Source organism: Dendrobates tinctorius, unplaced genomic scaffold (genome assembly GCF_039654945.1).
Source record: "Dendrobates tinctorius isolate UK_male_01 unplaced genomic scaffold, ASM3965494v1 ptg000196l, whole genome shotgun sequence".
In the NCBI taxonomy this organism is placed as follows: Eukaryota; Metazoa; Chordata; class Amphibia; order Anura; family Dendrobatidae; genus Dendrobates; species Dendrobates tinctorius.
In genome coordinates this window covers 9,458,136-9,475,880 of record NW_027361863.1, presented here as the reverse complement: position 1 = coordinate 9,475,880, position 17,745 = coordinate 9,458,136, and the positions used below count along the sequence as shown (strand labels likewise).

Genomic DNA, 17,745 nt, shown 5'->3' with positions numbered 1-17,745 from the left:
AGGCCTCCCTTTTGGTGGCTTCTATGCAAGTTGCATGGGACCAGTCTGGCGATGCTAAATAGTCATGTGACTTCAAGCCGCGGACAAGTTGCCCATATGCCGTGCAAACCCCCGTACCCCAGGTCACCCTAGTCTCGCCCTCAATTCATCTAAAAAAGTACTGAGATGTGATCCAAGCTGATGACTGTTTATTAGGAGTTTGAGTCAGTTAAAATATGTATTCTTTCCGTGTAAATGCATTACTTTAGCTTAAGATAAAGAACAAAAAAAAAAAAATATATATATATATATATATATATATATATATATATATATATATATATATATATATATATATATACCATGTTCAATAACTACTTTACTGTAAAGCGTTAAACCCTTATGCGTCGGGGAGCGTCCCTGATGGAGGACACTACTATCATACATATATACAATCACACTTTGGGGACAAAGCTTTGCAGATTTTTGCTTAACGTTTTTTTTTAGTGAGAAACCCAAAACCACTTCTCATGCAAGAGAATCAGGAACCGGGTGTGAACTGTGAATATCCACTTTTGTGCCAAGTTACTACATTTCTATTGGTCCATTTTTGCAATACAAATGCCGTCTAAAAAGCCGTATAAGGGGCTGGTGGACAGACAATATGCTGCAGATCCCACCGTTAGGAGAACGGCGCAGTGGTCACGCGCAAACACTACATCTTGTGCTCAAAGTCTGTAAGCCGTGCTGCACCCATCCATGGAATAGTAAAGTACACGTGTGATCACCCAACCTAATTATTAGTATTAGGCCACAGGTTATGATTTCTGGCTTCATGTTTAAGACCCATTGATAAAAGAAAATCTAAATATAAAAAAAATAAAAAAATAATAAAAAGACTTAAAATTGCCTCCAATAATGCCGACCTTCCATTCTCTACAGATATCGGGGTTCACACACAGTGTCCATATAATCACCCATTATTTAGCCTTTTCCATCTGATGCCACATACGAGACGCCACCTTGTCATATCTGCTCACTAGCAATTATCCGGCGCAGGTCATAATATACATCCCTACCGTCCAGATGAAGGTCACCTTAGCTCTTTAGATTTAAAAGCAATGGTCGGCAATGTATGCACCTCCTGCGGCTTTACAAAAACTGGAAAATGCAATAAAATAAATAAAAAAAAAAAACAAAAACCACAGCATTGGCATCATCTATACACAATATGAAGAGAGTCTGCAGGTCTTGGGAGTTGGAGATTGTTGGAAAAAAACATGGCTGCTGTCTTCCGGAAAGAGCGCCACCGTTGTGTATGGGCTGAATCTGGTATAACAGCACTGGGAGGAAAAAAAAAAAAAAAAAAAGCCGAGCTGCAGTACCAGAGCCAGCTGATGGAGTAGAGAGGCGCTGTTTCTAGGAGATGGCAGCCGTGATTTTCTAATCTCATGTAACCAGCCAATATAAATATATACACATGTAATGAATAGTAATAGAAGATCGGCCCTTCCTAACAGTTTACAATAGGGACATTGTATTAATAACCACAGTACATGCAGATCACAAAAGTCTTAGTATGAAAAGAGCAGCTCACTCGTTAAAGACCTTTCTGCATTAATAAAAAAAAGCCACAGACCGTAACAATAAAATGCCACCGCATAAGAGAGATGGGTCTGCTCAATAGTTATGTCACAGCTTTGTAACAGTTTCCACAGGTTGATAAAAAGAAAAAAAAAAAGTTAATATTTCTAAAATAAGAAGTCCTCAGATTCTTTAAATTGAGGTTTCTTGCGTAGGCCGGAGATGGGGCGGTTTGAACTTAGTAGATATCTGGAAAGAAAGAACATAGTAAAATATAATAAATGGTTAATTGTATTCTTAAAAAAAAAAAAAAAAAAAATTCTACATACAGAAATTGGACTTGCCACTTCATAAAACCTTATATTAGCCGGTTAGTTTGACAACGCCTGTCCTTTCTAATAGAAGTGACATCCAGGATGGTTTTAGCTTCTATATACTCCTGTATATAATCCCTTACAAGCTCCTTGAAAAATTCTCCCCACAATGGTTAAGATTACTGGTCCATAATCACCTCGGAAAGACCTGGAGGCCTTAATATTCCCATCTCCAAGATCCTATCCCAATATTTACTAGGTGTAATAATAATATTTGTAAATACCTCCATTTAGAAATTTAGTATAGTTCTTCTGATTTGCCAAGTTGTTGCTTTCTCCTTGTCCAGGGCATTGCGGTAGCTTAGGTATCCTTGGTTCCGACTACTAACAGCTAACATGGTCGTAACCATGGATACCTAAGCTACTGTGACATAGCAAATCAGAAGAATTATACTACATTTCTAATTGGAGGCATTTGCTGATATTATGGTCGCACCTTGTAAATATTGGGATAGGATGTTGGGGATGGAAATACCAGTTTAATGAAAATGAGCATCACATTACCTTTGTGCCCATCCCTCCGCACAGGACAGTCTATAGATTATATAAATGGGCAGAGCAATAACGAACTCCCCGAGAACCCTTGGAGGTGGCACATCCGTGCCCAGGGTCATAGTAAATATAGGAACCTTTGAAAACAGAATGAATGAGCCTTCATCAAATTTACTGTAAAGGGAAAACAAGAACCATTACACACACCTCTTTCTTGCTAAGCGATGACTCCGACAGCTTTAATTTGGCTTTTGTAAAGTAAACTGCAGGAGAGTCCTGGGGAATCTGGATAAAAGTAAAATAGTTTAATCAAGCATTACAGCGAGAGAGCGAGACATGTACAGTGGGGCAAAAAAGTATTTAGTCAGTCAGCAATAGTGCAAGTTCCACCACTTAAAAAGATGAGAGGCGTCTGTAATTTACATCATAGGTAGACCTCAACTATGGGAGACAAACTGAGAAAAAAAAAATCCAGAAAATCACATTGTCTGTTTTTTTTTTCATTTTATTTGCATATTATGGTGGAAAATAGGTATTTGGTCAGAAACAAGCAATCAAGATTTCTGGCTCTCACAGACCTGTAACTTCTTCTTTAAGAGTCTCCTCTTTCCTCCACTCATTACCTGTAGTAATGGCACCTGTTTAAACTTGTTATCAGTATAAAAAGACACCTGTGCACACCCTCAAACAGTCTGACTCCAAACTCCACTATGGTGAAGACCAAAGAGCTGTCAAAGGACACCAGAAACAAAATTGTAGCCCTGCACCAGGCTGGGAAGACTGAATCTGCAATAGCCAACCAGCTTGGAGTGAAGAAATCAACTGTGGGAGCAATAATTAGAAAATGGAAGACATACAAGACCACTGATAATCTCCCTCGATCTGGTGCTCCACGCAAAATCCCACCCCGTGGGGTCAGAATGATCACAAGAACGGTGAGCAAAAATCCCAGAACCACGCGGGGGGACCTAGTGAATGAACTGCAGAGAGCTGGGACCAATGTAACAAGGCCTACCATAAGTAACACACTACGCCACCATGGACTCAGATCCTGCAGTGCCAGACGTGTCCCACTGCTTAAGCCTGTACATGTCCGGGCCCGTCTGAAGTTTGCTAGAGAGCATTTGGATGATCCAGAGGAGTTTTGGGAGAATGTCCTATGGTCTGATGAAACCAAACTGGAACTGTTTGGAAGAAACACAACTTGTCATGTTTGGAGGAAAAAGAATACCGAGTTGCATCCATCAAACACCATACCTACTGTAAAGCATGGTGGTGGAAACATCATGCTTTGGGGCTGTTTCTCTGCAAAGGGGCCAGGACGACTGATCCGGGTACATGAAAGAATGAATGGGGCCATGTATCGTGAGATTTTGAGTGCAAACCTCCTTCCATCAGCAAGGGCAATGCAGATGAAACGTGGCTGGGTCTTTCAACATGACAATGATCCAAAGCACACCGCCAGGGCAACGAAGGAGTGGCTTCGTAAGAAGCATTTCAAGGTCCTGGAGTGGCCTAGCCAGTCTCCAGATCTCAACCCTATAGAAAACCTTTGGAGGGAGTTGAAAGTCCGTGTTGCCAAGCGAAAAGCCAAAAACATCACTGCTCTAGAGGAGATCTGCATGGAGGAATGGGCCAACATACCAACAACAGTGTGTGGCAACCTTGTGAAGACTTCCAGAAAACGTTTGACCTCTGTCATTGCCAACAAAGGATATATCACAAAGTATTGAGATGAAATTTTGTTTCTGACCAAATACTTATTTTCCACCATAATATGCAAATAAAATGAAAAAAAAACAGACAATGTGATTTTCTGGATTTTTTTTTCTCAGTTTGTCTCCCATAGTTGAGGTCTACCTATGATGTAAATTACAGACGCCTCTCATCTTTTTAAGTTGTGGAACTTGCACTATTGCTGACTGACTAAATACTTTTTTGCCCCACTGTATATTGCACCTGGCCATGTGTCTTTAGCTCATCCATTTTATTTTGGCGCTGGGTCGGTGTGTGCATTGCACGCAGTCACGATTTAGCACACAGTGACTACAGACTTATCTTCCAAAACAGATGACCCCTTGAACTGAATGCCAACATATTTAGGAGAAATGTCCCCTAAATTATTTGCATATATAAAGATGATTATTATTTTTGTTGCTTACATATGTACTATTCTCCTTTACATGCTTTGATCCTTGCGTGGTCAGTGGCGTCGTCATTGGCGTTGTCCGCTTCTTCTCAGATACCACCTGTCCGCCCAAGACTTTACGCTAAAAGGTATTAAAATGTGATAAAAAAAAAAAAAAAAAAGATAAAGATTGTAATATTAAAATTCTATGAAGTCAGATTTAGGCATTTGTACTTGTGCATGTCACTAAGTGGATACATTATCAGGGTTATTTCCAAGTCAGACTTTTTTTTTTTTTTTTTTTGCATCTCCACATTGGTAAACAGGGTCCATTTTGTTCTATTTTTTTTTTTTTTTAATTAGCTGAGACAGGAAGACAGGACTATTGGATTTTATTAATAACTGAACCTCAAAATAAAAGTTGTAAAAGTTTGGCACGCTTAACCCTTTCACTGTATTTTCTTGCTATAATTGGATGCACACTGTAGTACATCTAATCTGACATTAGGGGGAGCTGTGAGTAAACAGTCTTCAGCCGGGGCCCAGCGGCATGTGACCGGGCACGAGCGCGGGGCCCAGCGGCATGTGACCGGGCACGAGATGGTTAACTGTGAGTCTTCCCCCGTTTTGTGCAATAACTGCGGGAAGATATCAACACTTCTCTAATAAGTTACCGTACCTTAATCATCCCGCTGAAGGACCGTGAGCGGACGTGCTTCTTTCCGCTGCTCAGGTCGGGTGTTCCTTGGTTATGCTTGTTGAACTACAATAGAAGATTCATGTTAGAAAAGTAACAAACGTATGAATGCTCGTGAGATTTTGGCTAAAGTATTTCATCGGCACGTGTCTGCAGGATTAATTACCAAAAGGAGAATCCCTGCATGTAAAAAATAAGAAAAAAAGGAATTGCTGCTTTTAATTTAGAAGTAACAATGTTAGTTTAGGGTTTACGAGTAAGCGGCCATCAAATCAAAGTAGATGATTGAAAGGAGCCAAACTTCAAGGGGTTAAATTAGAGAGAAGTCGCTGCTGGTTAAAGATTTGGATGCTGCAGTCACAGATCAGATCCTGAGGGGCTGGAGAGCCATAAAGTATTGTAGTGTATTGTGCAAGTGATCAAGGCTCATAAAAATGGCAGAAAAAAATTCAAACTAACAATAGTCTACTCTAATATATAATTATATCATCATTAATTTAACTACCGGTATATATTTTTCAACAAACACTCTATATAAGAATACTAGAAGCCCGACATTGAGAATCATGTTACCGGATCATTCTTACAGCACAAAACACCATAAACACCAAACCAATATACAATGGCACTTTTTATTTTTACCATTTCTGCAAAAATTTGTGAATCGTGTTTTTACTCTATTTTCCAGTACATTGTATGGTAAAGGGAATAGTGTTATTCAAAATTACAACTCGTGCCACAAAAAACAACAAACCGTCATAAGTAAGTGGGCGGGGGGAATAATAATGATGATAATATAAAAAGGGGAAGAAAAAAAAAAAAAAAAATCACGAGTGAAGTTTGGAACATTTTGATGAAGTTAAAACCTGAATGCCGATTCATTGCTCCAGTTCATGCCGTGGGGCTTATTAGTGTACTGCATATATACAGTGAGATCCTACAATGTACATAATCCAGCAGGGGGCGCCATACAACTGAGAAGACAGAAGTTTTCATTCTGCTCATCTTGATCTGTAACAATTTTAAAGTCTAATCATAAAAAAAAAAAATAAATAATTCCCCCAATAAAAAATAAAAATAAAAAAGTTATCACAATTCAAGCAAAATATCACACTGTTTGCCTGATATAGTAGTGGATACCCAAAGTCACTGCATATTCCAGGAACTAGTGTGATATTTTGTTTTAATTGTGATAAATAAAAAGTTATCTGGCGGGAACTTCTTGTATATAGTTAGATTTTGGTTATATTCCTCACCTGATTATTACACATTATACAATTTACAAAAGAAGGGACTTAAAAAAATTAAACTTTCCTTCATTTACTTCAGACTTTCATCACAAGTAATTATTTTGTATCTTTAAAGGGTTTGGGTATTGTGCACACATTGCATATTGGCCTGAGGAATATTCCGAACAGAATCTGCATCTCTTGGCAGAAAACACAGGCAAAAGGGCTTGTGGATTCCATGCGGAACTGATGCGGATTTCTTGCCAATTTATTGCGGATTGACACGCGTTTTTTTGATGTGCGGATTTGCCTTACTCAATGTATAGCCAATGGGTGCAGAAACACTGCGTTTCCGCACAAAGAATTGACATGCTCCAGGGAAAAAAAAAATGCGTATCTGTGTGGATTTTTCTGCAGCATGTACACACCAATTCTCAAATTCCCATTGACTATCATTGGTACTGTACTACACTGCGGATCTGATGCAATTCCACACTTCCAAAAACGCTACGGAAGCAAATCAAAATCCGCAACGTGAGCACACAGCCTTTTGCTGCAGTCTTATGAAATTTGTGAGGTGCAGTAAGTATGTACAAGCATTGTAAATACTGGACATGGCACACGCCACATGGATAAGTATTAAGATGGGGGCAGTCTTCACTCATGTGACTTCCATCATGGCTGCTTCCTCTGCAAAGGTGTTTAAACCGTACAACTCATGTGCAGATGTAGAGATACAGCTTCAGTGCTTCTGCAGGAGAAGAGGCAGCAGTGGTGGTGGTCACAAGGGTAAGGCCGGGGTCACACTGGCGAGGAATACGGCCGAGTGAGAGGCACTAAAAGCACGCATTAGACACGGACCAATGATTCTCTATGGGGTCCCTCGCACCAGCCGTATATTTCTCATCCGTTATCTACGGTCCGTGCCAATCGCAGCATGCTGGGACTGTCAGTGTACTACGGCCGTAATACGCCAATGCAAGTCTATGGGTGCGCAAAAAATACGGATTACACACGGACCACACGTGTGACTTGCGAGAAATACGCACCCGATGTCTTTTAGCAAAGCCGGCAATTCAGTGCGCTATACAGTAAACTCACACTGACAGTTTTAATAAAGAAAATATATATATATATATATATATATATATATATATATATATATATATATACACACACACATACACACACACACATATACACACACACACATTCTATGTGTCTATATCTATTCTTTGTTTTCTCTTAGAAACCCTGTCATAGGGCTCCATTATATGTCCATTTTGCAAGCCTGCGAGAAGATCTCGCCATACGGATGCCATACGGATTACATACGGATGCTTAGATGCGCAAAATACGCGACCACACCTTGATTACAGATGACATACGGAGCACTGTTTAGGGGTTATTTATCCGTATTACGCATGTAAAATACTGACCGTATTTTGCGTCGGTTAGTGTGACCCCGGCCTAACAGCTGCCATCTTGATAGTTATAGCGTTTGGAATTACTGCAGCCATCACAGCCGTGAGCAGCCAGAGGGCGCTGCAGCCATCACAGCCGTGGGCAGCCAGAGGGCGCTGCAGCCATCACAGCCGTGGGCAGCCAGAGGGCGCTGCAGCCATCACAGCCGTGGGCAGCCAGAGGACTTTAGCTTAGGTGCTGCAATAAGGATTACTTTTCCTATGCAAGTAAATACTAATTTTGTAATTCTAGAAGTTTCCAAAAGGCATTAATACACTTAGGCCAATTTCACACTAACGTCTTTTTGCACAGCACATCGTGCGCGTCCATGCACATGCGTACCTAGTTAACATGGCGTGTGCATGGTCTTGCGTTTGCACACGTTCGTATGCGTTTTTTCAAGGTGTGCGCCTAGGTGTGCCAGACGCAACCTGTTGCATTCTTGGGTCCGCCAAAAGGTGTTAAAAAAACACATGCGCACGCTTGCGCACGGAATGCGACAAAATAACGCATTACAGTCTGAGTACGCAGGTGTGCGCATGGACATGCAAACGCATGCGTTTTAAGAGTTAACATGGCTAGAAACTGGTTAAAACGCATGCGCATAAAAACGCAAATGCATGCAAAACCGCATCATGCGTTGTTGCATGCGTTTCTATTGCGCACGATGCGCAGCGCAAAAAACAGCTAATCTGAAATTAGCGTTACTTTGCTGTGGTGCAGCAGGTTGTGCGGTGAGTGACAGCTGGTGGCTGCGGTCACACGTCAGACACTACTATATCAGGAACGTCACAGAATGACTGCACACGGCCATACCTGTCTGAGGAGTTTCTTCTTCTTTGCAGAATCCGGCATATGATGAACATGTTGAAACAATTCTCTTAATGCTTCCTCGGTGCGGCGTTGTGTCAGCTCCTGCTGAGATGTGGAGGATGAGGGCGATGATCCTAGCAGACTTCTTTTCTGGCTTTTTAGAAACTTAAATTCGTTGTGGGTTTGAGAGGATAAAAGCTCCAAGTCATCCTACAGGAACAGGACAGAGGGGAAAGTGAACGCTTTCCTTAACGTCGCCGGAAAATACTTATAATAAATAAATACATTAAAGGGAATCTGTCACCTATTTTTTGCCATATGAGCTGCGGGCACCGCCATCAGGGGCTTATCTACAGCATTCTGCTGTAGATAAGCCCCAGATGTAACCTGAAAGATAAGAAAAACGAGTTAGATTATACTCACCGGGGGGGGGGGGGGGGCCTCCTATCTTCTAGCGAAGACGGCCTCCTCCTTGCTCCATGCCGCGCTCCTGTGCAGGCTTACTGATCTGCAGAGTACTGCAGTGAGCAGGCGCAGAGAAAGGTCAGAGAAGTCCGGCGCCTGCGCACTGCAGTACTCTGGTCTGCCTTCAACAGGGCAGTTCAGTACGCCTGCGCCTGATGGCAGTGGCCACATCTCATAGGGCAAAAAAAATAGGTGACATTCCCTTTAATAGACCCTTTTTACACCATTGGAGCACAGTCTGTCTGTGCAAGGGATTTTGGGCTACTTCTAGGGGGAGCACACCACATTTAGTGTCTACAATAATACAGCACGCTGCCCCTAGTGGCAGCTGCAGGCAGACACAATTTAAAGGGTTATGCCAATCCTATTCATTCATGGCTGCTCCGGGGCCACAGGAGTCCAGAAACTGAGCTGATTTGGCTGTGCTCTGAGCAGAGAGATAGTGATTCCAGTCTCAGCCCCTAATGCTACGTCCTGCTGTGTGCATGAATATTAATTATGGCCGTCCCTACTGCGAGCTTTTCATTTTCTCACTTTCTTCCTGAACCTAATCAGCCTTGAGAGAATATTGTATAGGTGTTGAAGATGTGACATATGGATGCCTTGGGCTGGATCCAGCTGCTGATTTGCCTGATTGATGCTCACACAGTCAGCAAATGCATATATTAGACAGGAGAGCAAAAACATAAGAAAAGGGGTCCTGCGCCCCCCAAACTGCATTTTAAAATGTACTATACACAGCGTTGACGGCTTGGCCCCTATGACAACCGTAGTAACCCTCTACCTGTTACTCGTACGGTGCCTGAGAATACAAATTTTAACTTGCATACTAATGAGGGGGCTATGGTGCACCCTTGGTGTGCCCAAGAGATAAGTGCACGGTTTCGCCACCTCATTTGTATATTGATGCCCTCACATGCTTCTGATTGACAGTGCTCACTTCCATCTGAACATTGCTCTCCTCTGTGCCTATCTTCTGACGCTGCACTCTGCACTAACACACCTGGAAATGCAGCAAGTCATTGTATCAGAAGTGGCTGGCGGCGCTCTTTCCTAGAGCTTGTAAGGGCTGCTCCAATGCGGGCCAGATCGATGGATCCGACCAGCTCCAGTGCCACTGTGCTCCTTGAATACTGCAGAAGCAAAACTGACTCATATTGCAGTGCCAGAGAACACAAACCGGGCCGGCAGTACAATAACACTGCTACTCCAGACTATCATCAGAAGATCACCGCCCCACGACAAGCTGGAAACAGGGGAGCGGTGCGCTCCTGAAGATGGAAGATGAGATAAATCCTTTAAAGTGAAGGTGTCCAAAAAAAAAATTCACAAAACAAGAACAGCATTCACTATTATAAAAAGCTCTTAGACTTGATGAGACCGGTGTACTTACGGTAGTTTGAATGCTGTAATAATCTTGTCATTAACCCCTTCATGACCGGAGCTTTTTTCGGTTTTGCCTTTTCGTTTTTCGCTCCCCTTCTTCCCAGAGTCATAACTTTTTCATTATTCTGACAATATGGCCATGTGAGGGCTTAGTTTTTGCGGGACGAGTTGTACTTTTGAACAACACCATTGGTTTTAGCACGTCTTGTAACAGATAACGGGAAAAAAATTCCAAGTGCGGTGAAATTGCAAAAAAAAAAAAAAAAAAAAAAAAAGTGCAATCCCACACTTTGTTTGGCTTTCTTGCTAGGTTCACTAAATGACCTGTTATTATGATTCTCCGGGTCATTACGAGTTCATAGACACCAAACATATATTGTTTTTTATCTAAGTGGTGAAAAAGAATTCCAAATTTTGCTAAAAAAAAAAAAAAAAAAAAAATTTGCGCCATTTTCCAAGACCCGTAGCATTTCCATTTTTGGTGTGCCGAGCTGATGTTCTTAATGATATCATTTTGGTGCAGATACGAACTTTTGATCGCCCTTTTTTTGCATTTTAATGCATGCAATGTCGCGGCAACAAAAAAAAAAAACCAAAAAAAAAAAACCATAATTCTGGCGTTTTGATTTTTTTCCTCGCTGCGCCGTTTAGCAAACGCGGCGATACCAAATGTGTATGTGTGATTTTATTTTTAATGGGGTGATTTAAACTTTATTTTTTTTCACATTTTTAAAAACTTCTTCACTTCTGGCATGCTTCAATAGCCTCCATGGGATGCTATATAGAGGTGATGCTCAGATCGCCTCTATGTAGCAGAATTACTGTATTTTTATGAGCGCCGACCACAGGGTGGCGCTCACAGCAATCCGACACACCAGAGACCCGTGACGTTGGTCACCGGTGATTGCATTCCCGACCTGATGTCCGGAAGCGCTTGTTAAATGACGCTGTCAAAGTTCGACAGCGGCATTTAAACTAGTTAATAGCTGCGGGAGGATCGCGATTCTGCCCGCGGCTATTGCAGGCACATGTCAGCTGTTCAAAACAGTTGACATGTCCCGGGCTTTCAGGTGAGCTCACCGCTGGAGCCCACATCAAAGCAGGGGATACTGACATCAGACATACTACACTGGGTGCAGAATTATTAGGCAAATGAATATTTTGATCACATCATCCTTTTTATACATGTTGTCCTACTGCAAGCTGTATAGGCTTGAAAGCCAACTGCCAATTATGTAAATCAGGTGACTTGCATCTCTGTAATGAGAAGGGGTGTAGTCTGACATCAACACCCTAAATAAGGTGTGCTTGACTATTAGGCAACTTGCTTTCCTTTGGCAAAACGGGTTTGAAAAAAGATTTGACGGGCTCTGAAAAGTCAAAATTGTGTCTTGCAGAGGGATGCAGCAGTCTTGAAATTGCAAAACTTTTGAAGCGTGATCACCGAACAATCAAGCGTTTCATGGCAAATATCCAACAGGGTCACAAGAAGCGTGTTGATAAAAAAAAGGCTCAAAATAACTGCTCATAAATTGAGGAAAATCAAGCGTGAAGCTGCCAAGATGCCATTTGCCACCAGTTTAGCCATATTTCAGAGCTGCAACGTTACTGGAGTATCAAAAAGCACAATGTGTGCCATACTCAGGGACATGGCCAAGGTCAGGAAGGCTGAAAAACGACCACCTTTCAACAAGAAACATAAGATAAACATCAAGACTGGGCCAAGAAATATCTTAAGACAGATTTTTGTAAGGTTTTATGGACTGATGAAATGAGAGCGACTCTTGATGGGCCAGATGGATGGGCCCGATGCTGGATCAGTAAAGGGCAGAGAGCTCCACTCTGACTCAGACGCCAGCAAGGTGGAGGTGGGGTACTGGTATGGGCTGGTATCAAAGATGAACTTGTGGGACCTTTTCAGGTTGAGGATGGAGTGAAGCTCAACGCTCAGACCTACTGCCAGTTTCTGGAAGACACCTTCAAGCAGTGGTACAGGAAGAAGTCGGTATCGTTCAAGAAAAACATGATTTTCATGCAGGACAATGCTCCATCACATGCATCCAAATACTCCACAGCGTGGCCGCCCAGTAAAGGTCTGAAAGAAGAAAAAATAATGACATGGCCCCTTGGTTCACCTGATCTGAACCTCATAGAGAACCTGTGGTCCCTCATAAAATGTGAGATCTACAGGGAGTGAAAACAGTACACCTCTCCGAACAGTGTCTGGGAGGCTGTGGCACGCAATGTTGATCGTAAACAGATCAAGCAACTGACAATCTATGGATGGAAGGCTTTTGAGTGTCGTCGTAAAGAAAGGTGGCTATATTGGTCACTGATTTTTTTTTGTTTTTGAATATCAGAAATATTCATTTCTACATTTTGTGGTGTTATATTGGTTTACCTGGTGAAAATAAACACGTGAGATGGGTATATATTTGGTTATTATTAAGTTGCCTAATAATTCTGCACTGTAATAGTTACCTGCACAAACAGATATCCTCCTAAAATAGCCAAATCTAAAGAAAAACTCCACTCCAACTTCCAAAAATATTAAGCTTTGATATCTATGAGTCTTTTGGGTTAATTGAGAACATAAGTTGTTATTCAATAATAAAAAGAATCCTCTCAAATACAACTTGCCTAATAATTCTGCACACGGTGTACACCATCCGATGGCAGTAAGGGGTTAAAATAAGCATTTTAGGAGACCAGCTAAAGAAAGAGCTCATGAATCCAGGTCTGATCAGTCTCTGCCCACTCAGTATGACTGCTGCAGCTTGTACTGAGCAGTGAGAAATCTCAGCAGGGAGAAGGGACACTGAGGAGAGGTCAGGTCCATTTAGGAATGTATGCAGCTTGTGTTGTGAAGACAGGTTAGACCCACTTTAGATTTATATTACAGCAATAGTCCATGACCAATGCTTTTTGCATAATCCACCGAGTTACATTATTACCTTGGAGGCAGGGGTTTTGCTTCCGCTGAAGTACAGCCGGGCATACTCCCGTATATATGCAGGTGCCTAAAAGCAAGAAAGGAAAAAAAACAAGTTGAGAAACATCTTCAGCACAGATGGTGAAACATTTCATTGGAATCCATTTTCATTTCTGCACATATGTAATTAGACCACATTAGGCAAATGTATTCACATTAAAAAGGAGTGGGACGACGGCGGCTGCATTATAACCTGCCAATATGCAATTAGCGCTCAGCTTTATTAGCGGTTACAGTATCTGCAATAATTTGGTATAAATGCAAGGAGCCGACTCTCCAGGACCATTACTAAAGGGCCATTTCCCCCACTTCTCCAATGTCTAACATACCCCAAACTCAGGGGTAGAAAACAGGCATTGGATGAAGGATCAGCAGAATGTAAAGTTCTACCTCCAGGAAATGTATGAATAAAGGGACAGCCATTATTGTGAACGCATGGCTCCCTTACACATCAAGGGCGACTTTGACCGGCAGAGGACACCGGACCTGAACTCTACAGCTTCATGGATGCCTATGAAACTGGCGGGCTCCGGTTAGGAGACCCAATATCGGTCTGCAAGTAACAGTCTGTACGCAGACCATTAAACACAAAGATGAGAGTTCAGCTTTAATGTGTGAGGTCGCACCGCATCCACAAGGGGAATTGGAAAAAGTCAGCTGTTCCTTTGTTATACCTCCTGGAAATGTATAAATAAAGGAACAGCGGAATGTAGATCCCTAATCCAAGGCCTGTGTGACGTGGCACGCGGACAGATCAGTGAAACCCAATGCAGCTCAATAAATGCCGACACCTTATTAACCTGAGAAATGACGTTAGCTGGCTGCGTATTACAGGTTTCCAGGTGGAGTAAGAGAGGGACAGCACCACGCAAATCCTTCAACGCAGTCATTTCATGGGGAATTCAAGCATTTACAAAGCACAGAAATGAGGAGGGACAACAAGGCCGCATGTTGGTAGTGAAAATTTTTTGTAAAAATGGTAAGAAACATACATTTGTAAAGTAATTATTTCAAATGCTATAAAAAATTCATATAGGGAAGGGAAAAAAAAAAAACAAAAAAACCCAGACCCCAATATAATACCGGACCTATATAATGTGTGTGTGATTACGGGAGGGTCAAAAACCTTCTGACACTTTACTCAAGAAAACGATGACCTGTACATTGGCCTTCAGCTATAAGCCGGTCTAATGTCATCTACCATACGCTGAGCCGCACACGACAGTCGATTACCGCAGTCTCCTGTCAGATATGACCCGTGACCCCCCGGTCACTCGCTGTTTTCCCCTATGGTTTAGTAATTAGTATAATGTGCTGCCGCCCGGGACTCGCAGGTTTCAGCGACACATTTTTGCCATCACGGATTACGACTAATTAGTTTAAAGTTCGCTTGTGTATCGCCGTCCGCATACGGTTTCCATATTGGTGCGATGGTGCAGGTTGGCATGGAAACTTATTGAATCAGTCCGTGTGTCACATAAATCAAGCGAGAGGTTAATGGATATGCAAATATTACACTAACTTTAATGACTAATATATGAAGCAGCAGCTGAGACTTAATTTGCTTTCCATGTAATATTAATTAACATTTTTCTAGGGTGTCTCGTTATGCCGTGATATACACATTGCTGCTGTGCATTCCAAAAATTTCCTTTTTTTTCTAAAGCATGTTATAAATATGATTAGCATCTCCTCAGTGCCCTTCCTCCCTGCTGCTAAATCTTCACCCACCGAGCCCAAGAGGTCCCCCATAGATCACAAGAAAGGGAACCCCACGGCCAGCTTTCCCCTTCACAAAGACCATATTGATTCAGGCAATGATGGCGCAGACAGAAAAAAGCTGAGTGTTCGTTAGGCTCTAGAGATCATGTACAGTAGGTTACTTTTACATAGCGGTAAGTCGCTCTGCCCAATGGAGTGCAACAGCGCGGATGCTGTACTCTATCATGGCCCCTAAACGGTAAAAAAAGAGGGGGTGCCTTCCACCGTGACACCTGTGAGAGGGAGCGATCACATGTCATGACAGTGTTTGACATACATCTCCGCCAAAAATTAAGAGACCACCACATCTAATCCCTGTCATGGCCAGCCCATTGTCCAGACCTAAACCCCATTGAAAACTCTGAAATGTAATAAAGAGGAAGATGGAGAGTCACAAGCCATCACACAAAGAACTGCTTACATTTTTGCACCAGAAGCAGTGTGAAAGACCGGTGTCAAGCATGCCAAGACACATGAAAGCTGTGATTAAAATTCATGGTTATGCCACAAAATATTGATTTCTGAACTCTTCCTGAGTTAAAACATTAGTAGTGTTGTTTCTAGATGATTATGAACTTGTTTTCTTTGCATTATTTGAGGTCTGAAAGCACTGGGATTTTTTTTTTTTTTTAATTTTTACCATTTTTTTCTTTGTCAGAAAAAAAAAAAAAAAAAAAAAAAAAATACAAAATTTAGTGCTTGGAAATTCGGAGAAATGTTGTCCATGGTTTATAGACTAAAAGAGCAATTTACATTTTACTCAAAAATATACCTATAAAGAGAAAAATCAGACATTTGAAAGTGGTCTCTTAATTTTTGCCAGAGCTGTATTTGTGTATTTGTACTCAATTGATGTGGGGTTTGGAGAGGGGGAGGAAGGAGTTTGAGTTACAGACTAAAATTTGAGACATTTTAATAAGTCGCAATTGATTAAATCGACTGCAAACATAATGAAAAAAAAAAAAAGTGCACAAAAAAAAAAAAAAAAAAAAAAAAAAAAAAAAAAAAAATCACACGAGCGAACGCATACCATAGACTTTATAAAATAAAAATGGTAAAAAAAAAAAAAAAAAACAAAAAAAAAAAACACACCCATAAAAAAGTAGACAAGAAAAATTACAAATGCAATAATGAAACAGGCCCATGTTTCTACAGGTGGCATGCCAGACGACATCCATCATTCAGCCTAATTAGGAGCGCTGCAGACAGTCGAGTGGTGATCCTGGTATATCGGGCTCCTGCCTACACATAATTAAGGGCAACCTTTGCTGCTTTCTCATCTGACTAGCGCTGATCACAGACGCAAATGTCTCAAGGAGCACCGAGAGCTGCGAACATCCGTCTATATAACTAATGTGTTAAGAGACAATTGCTGGAAACTGATCACCTGGGAATGACAGAAGTGCACACGCCATTGATTGCATCGCTAGCAGGGAAATTTTTTTTTTTTTTTCTAAGACTTTGATAGATCAGACATGACAATACCATAATAATGTCTTTTTTTTTTTTTATAATCTTTTTTGAAGACATTTTTAGACACACCACAGAAGAGAGGCCATACTTACTGATACCTGGTCACAACACCAATATGCAGGGTGCATACTGGACAGGCCAGTACTGCCAGCATGTAGAGTAGGGCGGCTCAGGGAATTATCGCTACGCCCTTACTTATATTTGGGTAAGGTGTATACAGTGCACACTTACCTTAAAAAGTTTTTGAGAATGTTTAATCATGAAGGTGACTCCGTTGGTCAGCTTTATTATGTGTTCTTGTAAATCATTTGCCGTGACCTAAGATACAAATAGGAAACTAAGAATAAAATATTCAGAAAGATATAAAAATATTTTGACTTGCATTAAAGAAAATGCAGGCTGTGCAATTTCTGATTGAGACATTGATTTCCAAAAAATAAGCATGGCTCGTGTTACAAATGGGTGTGGTTTAGCAAAAAGAGGCATGTCTTAAAGCGGTTATCTGGGATTTTGCGGGGAAAAAAAAAAGTGTCTAAGCACTAACAAGCAGGTAGTTACTACCTACCTGCCTGTTGTGCCTGCGCAGTTCTTCCCTGGCACAGAGAGGTCACAGACTGCTCCTGTCGACTATTCGGCTGAGTTCACACGTGGCTTTTTTTCGCTTTTCCGCGGCGGTTTTAACCGCGCGATTTTGCCGCGAAAACGTGAAAAATAAGCATCCCATGCATTCCTATGGGATTCCGCAATGCTGTGCTAATGCTGCGGTTTTTACCGCGGCGGAATCGCTTCGCTCATTAATTTGCGGAATCGCGGCGATCCCGCACTCATAGGAATGCATTGTCCGCTTACTTCCCGCATGTGGCTGTGCACATCATGCGAAAAGTAAGCAGAACAATTGCGGATGGTAC

At 41.6% G+C, this 17,745-nt stretch overlaps 1 protein-coding gene across 1 annotated transcript in view; it reads right to left on the bottom strand.

Moving 5' to 3' along the window:
• Positions 1-345: 345 nt before the first annotated feature.
• The window catches only part of ARHGAP19 (Rho GTPase activating protein 19), a 95,730-nt gene continuing 78,330 nt past the window's right edge, over positions 346-17,745 (bottom strand). Inside the window, exons 6-12 of the mRNA XM_073552869.1 lie at positions 17,069-17,155; positions 13,566-13,631; positions 8,764-8,970; positions 5,237-5,320; positions 4,592-4,699; positions 2,637-2,714; positions 346-1,812 (exon numbers count right to left, since the gene is read on the bottom strand). Of these exons, the coding sequence (XP_073408970.1) occupies positions 1,756-1,812; positions 2,637-2,714; positions 4,592-4,699; positions 5,237-5,320; positions 8,764-8,970; positions 13,566-13,631; positions 17,069-17,155 (687 nt within the window). The 3' untranslated portion in view covers positions 346-1,755. The remainder of the gene's footprint in view (positions 1,813-2,636; positions 2,715-4,591; positions 4,700-5,236; positions 5,321-8,763; positions 8,971-13,565; positions 13,632-17,068; positions 17,156-17,745) is intronic.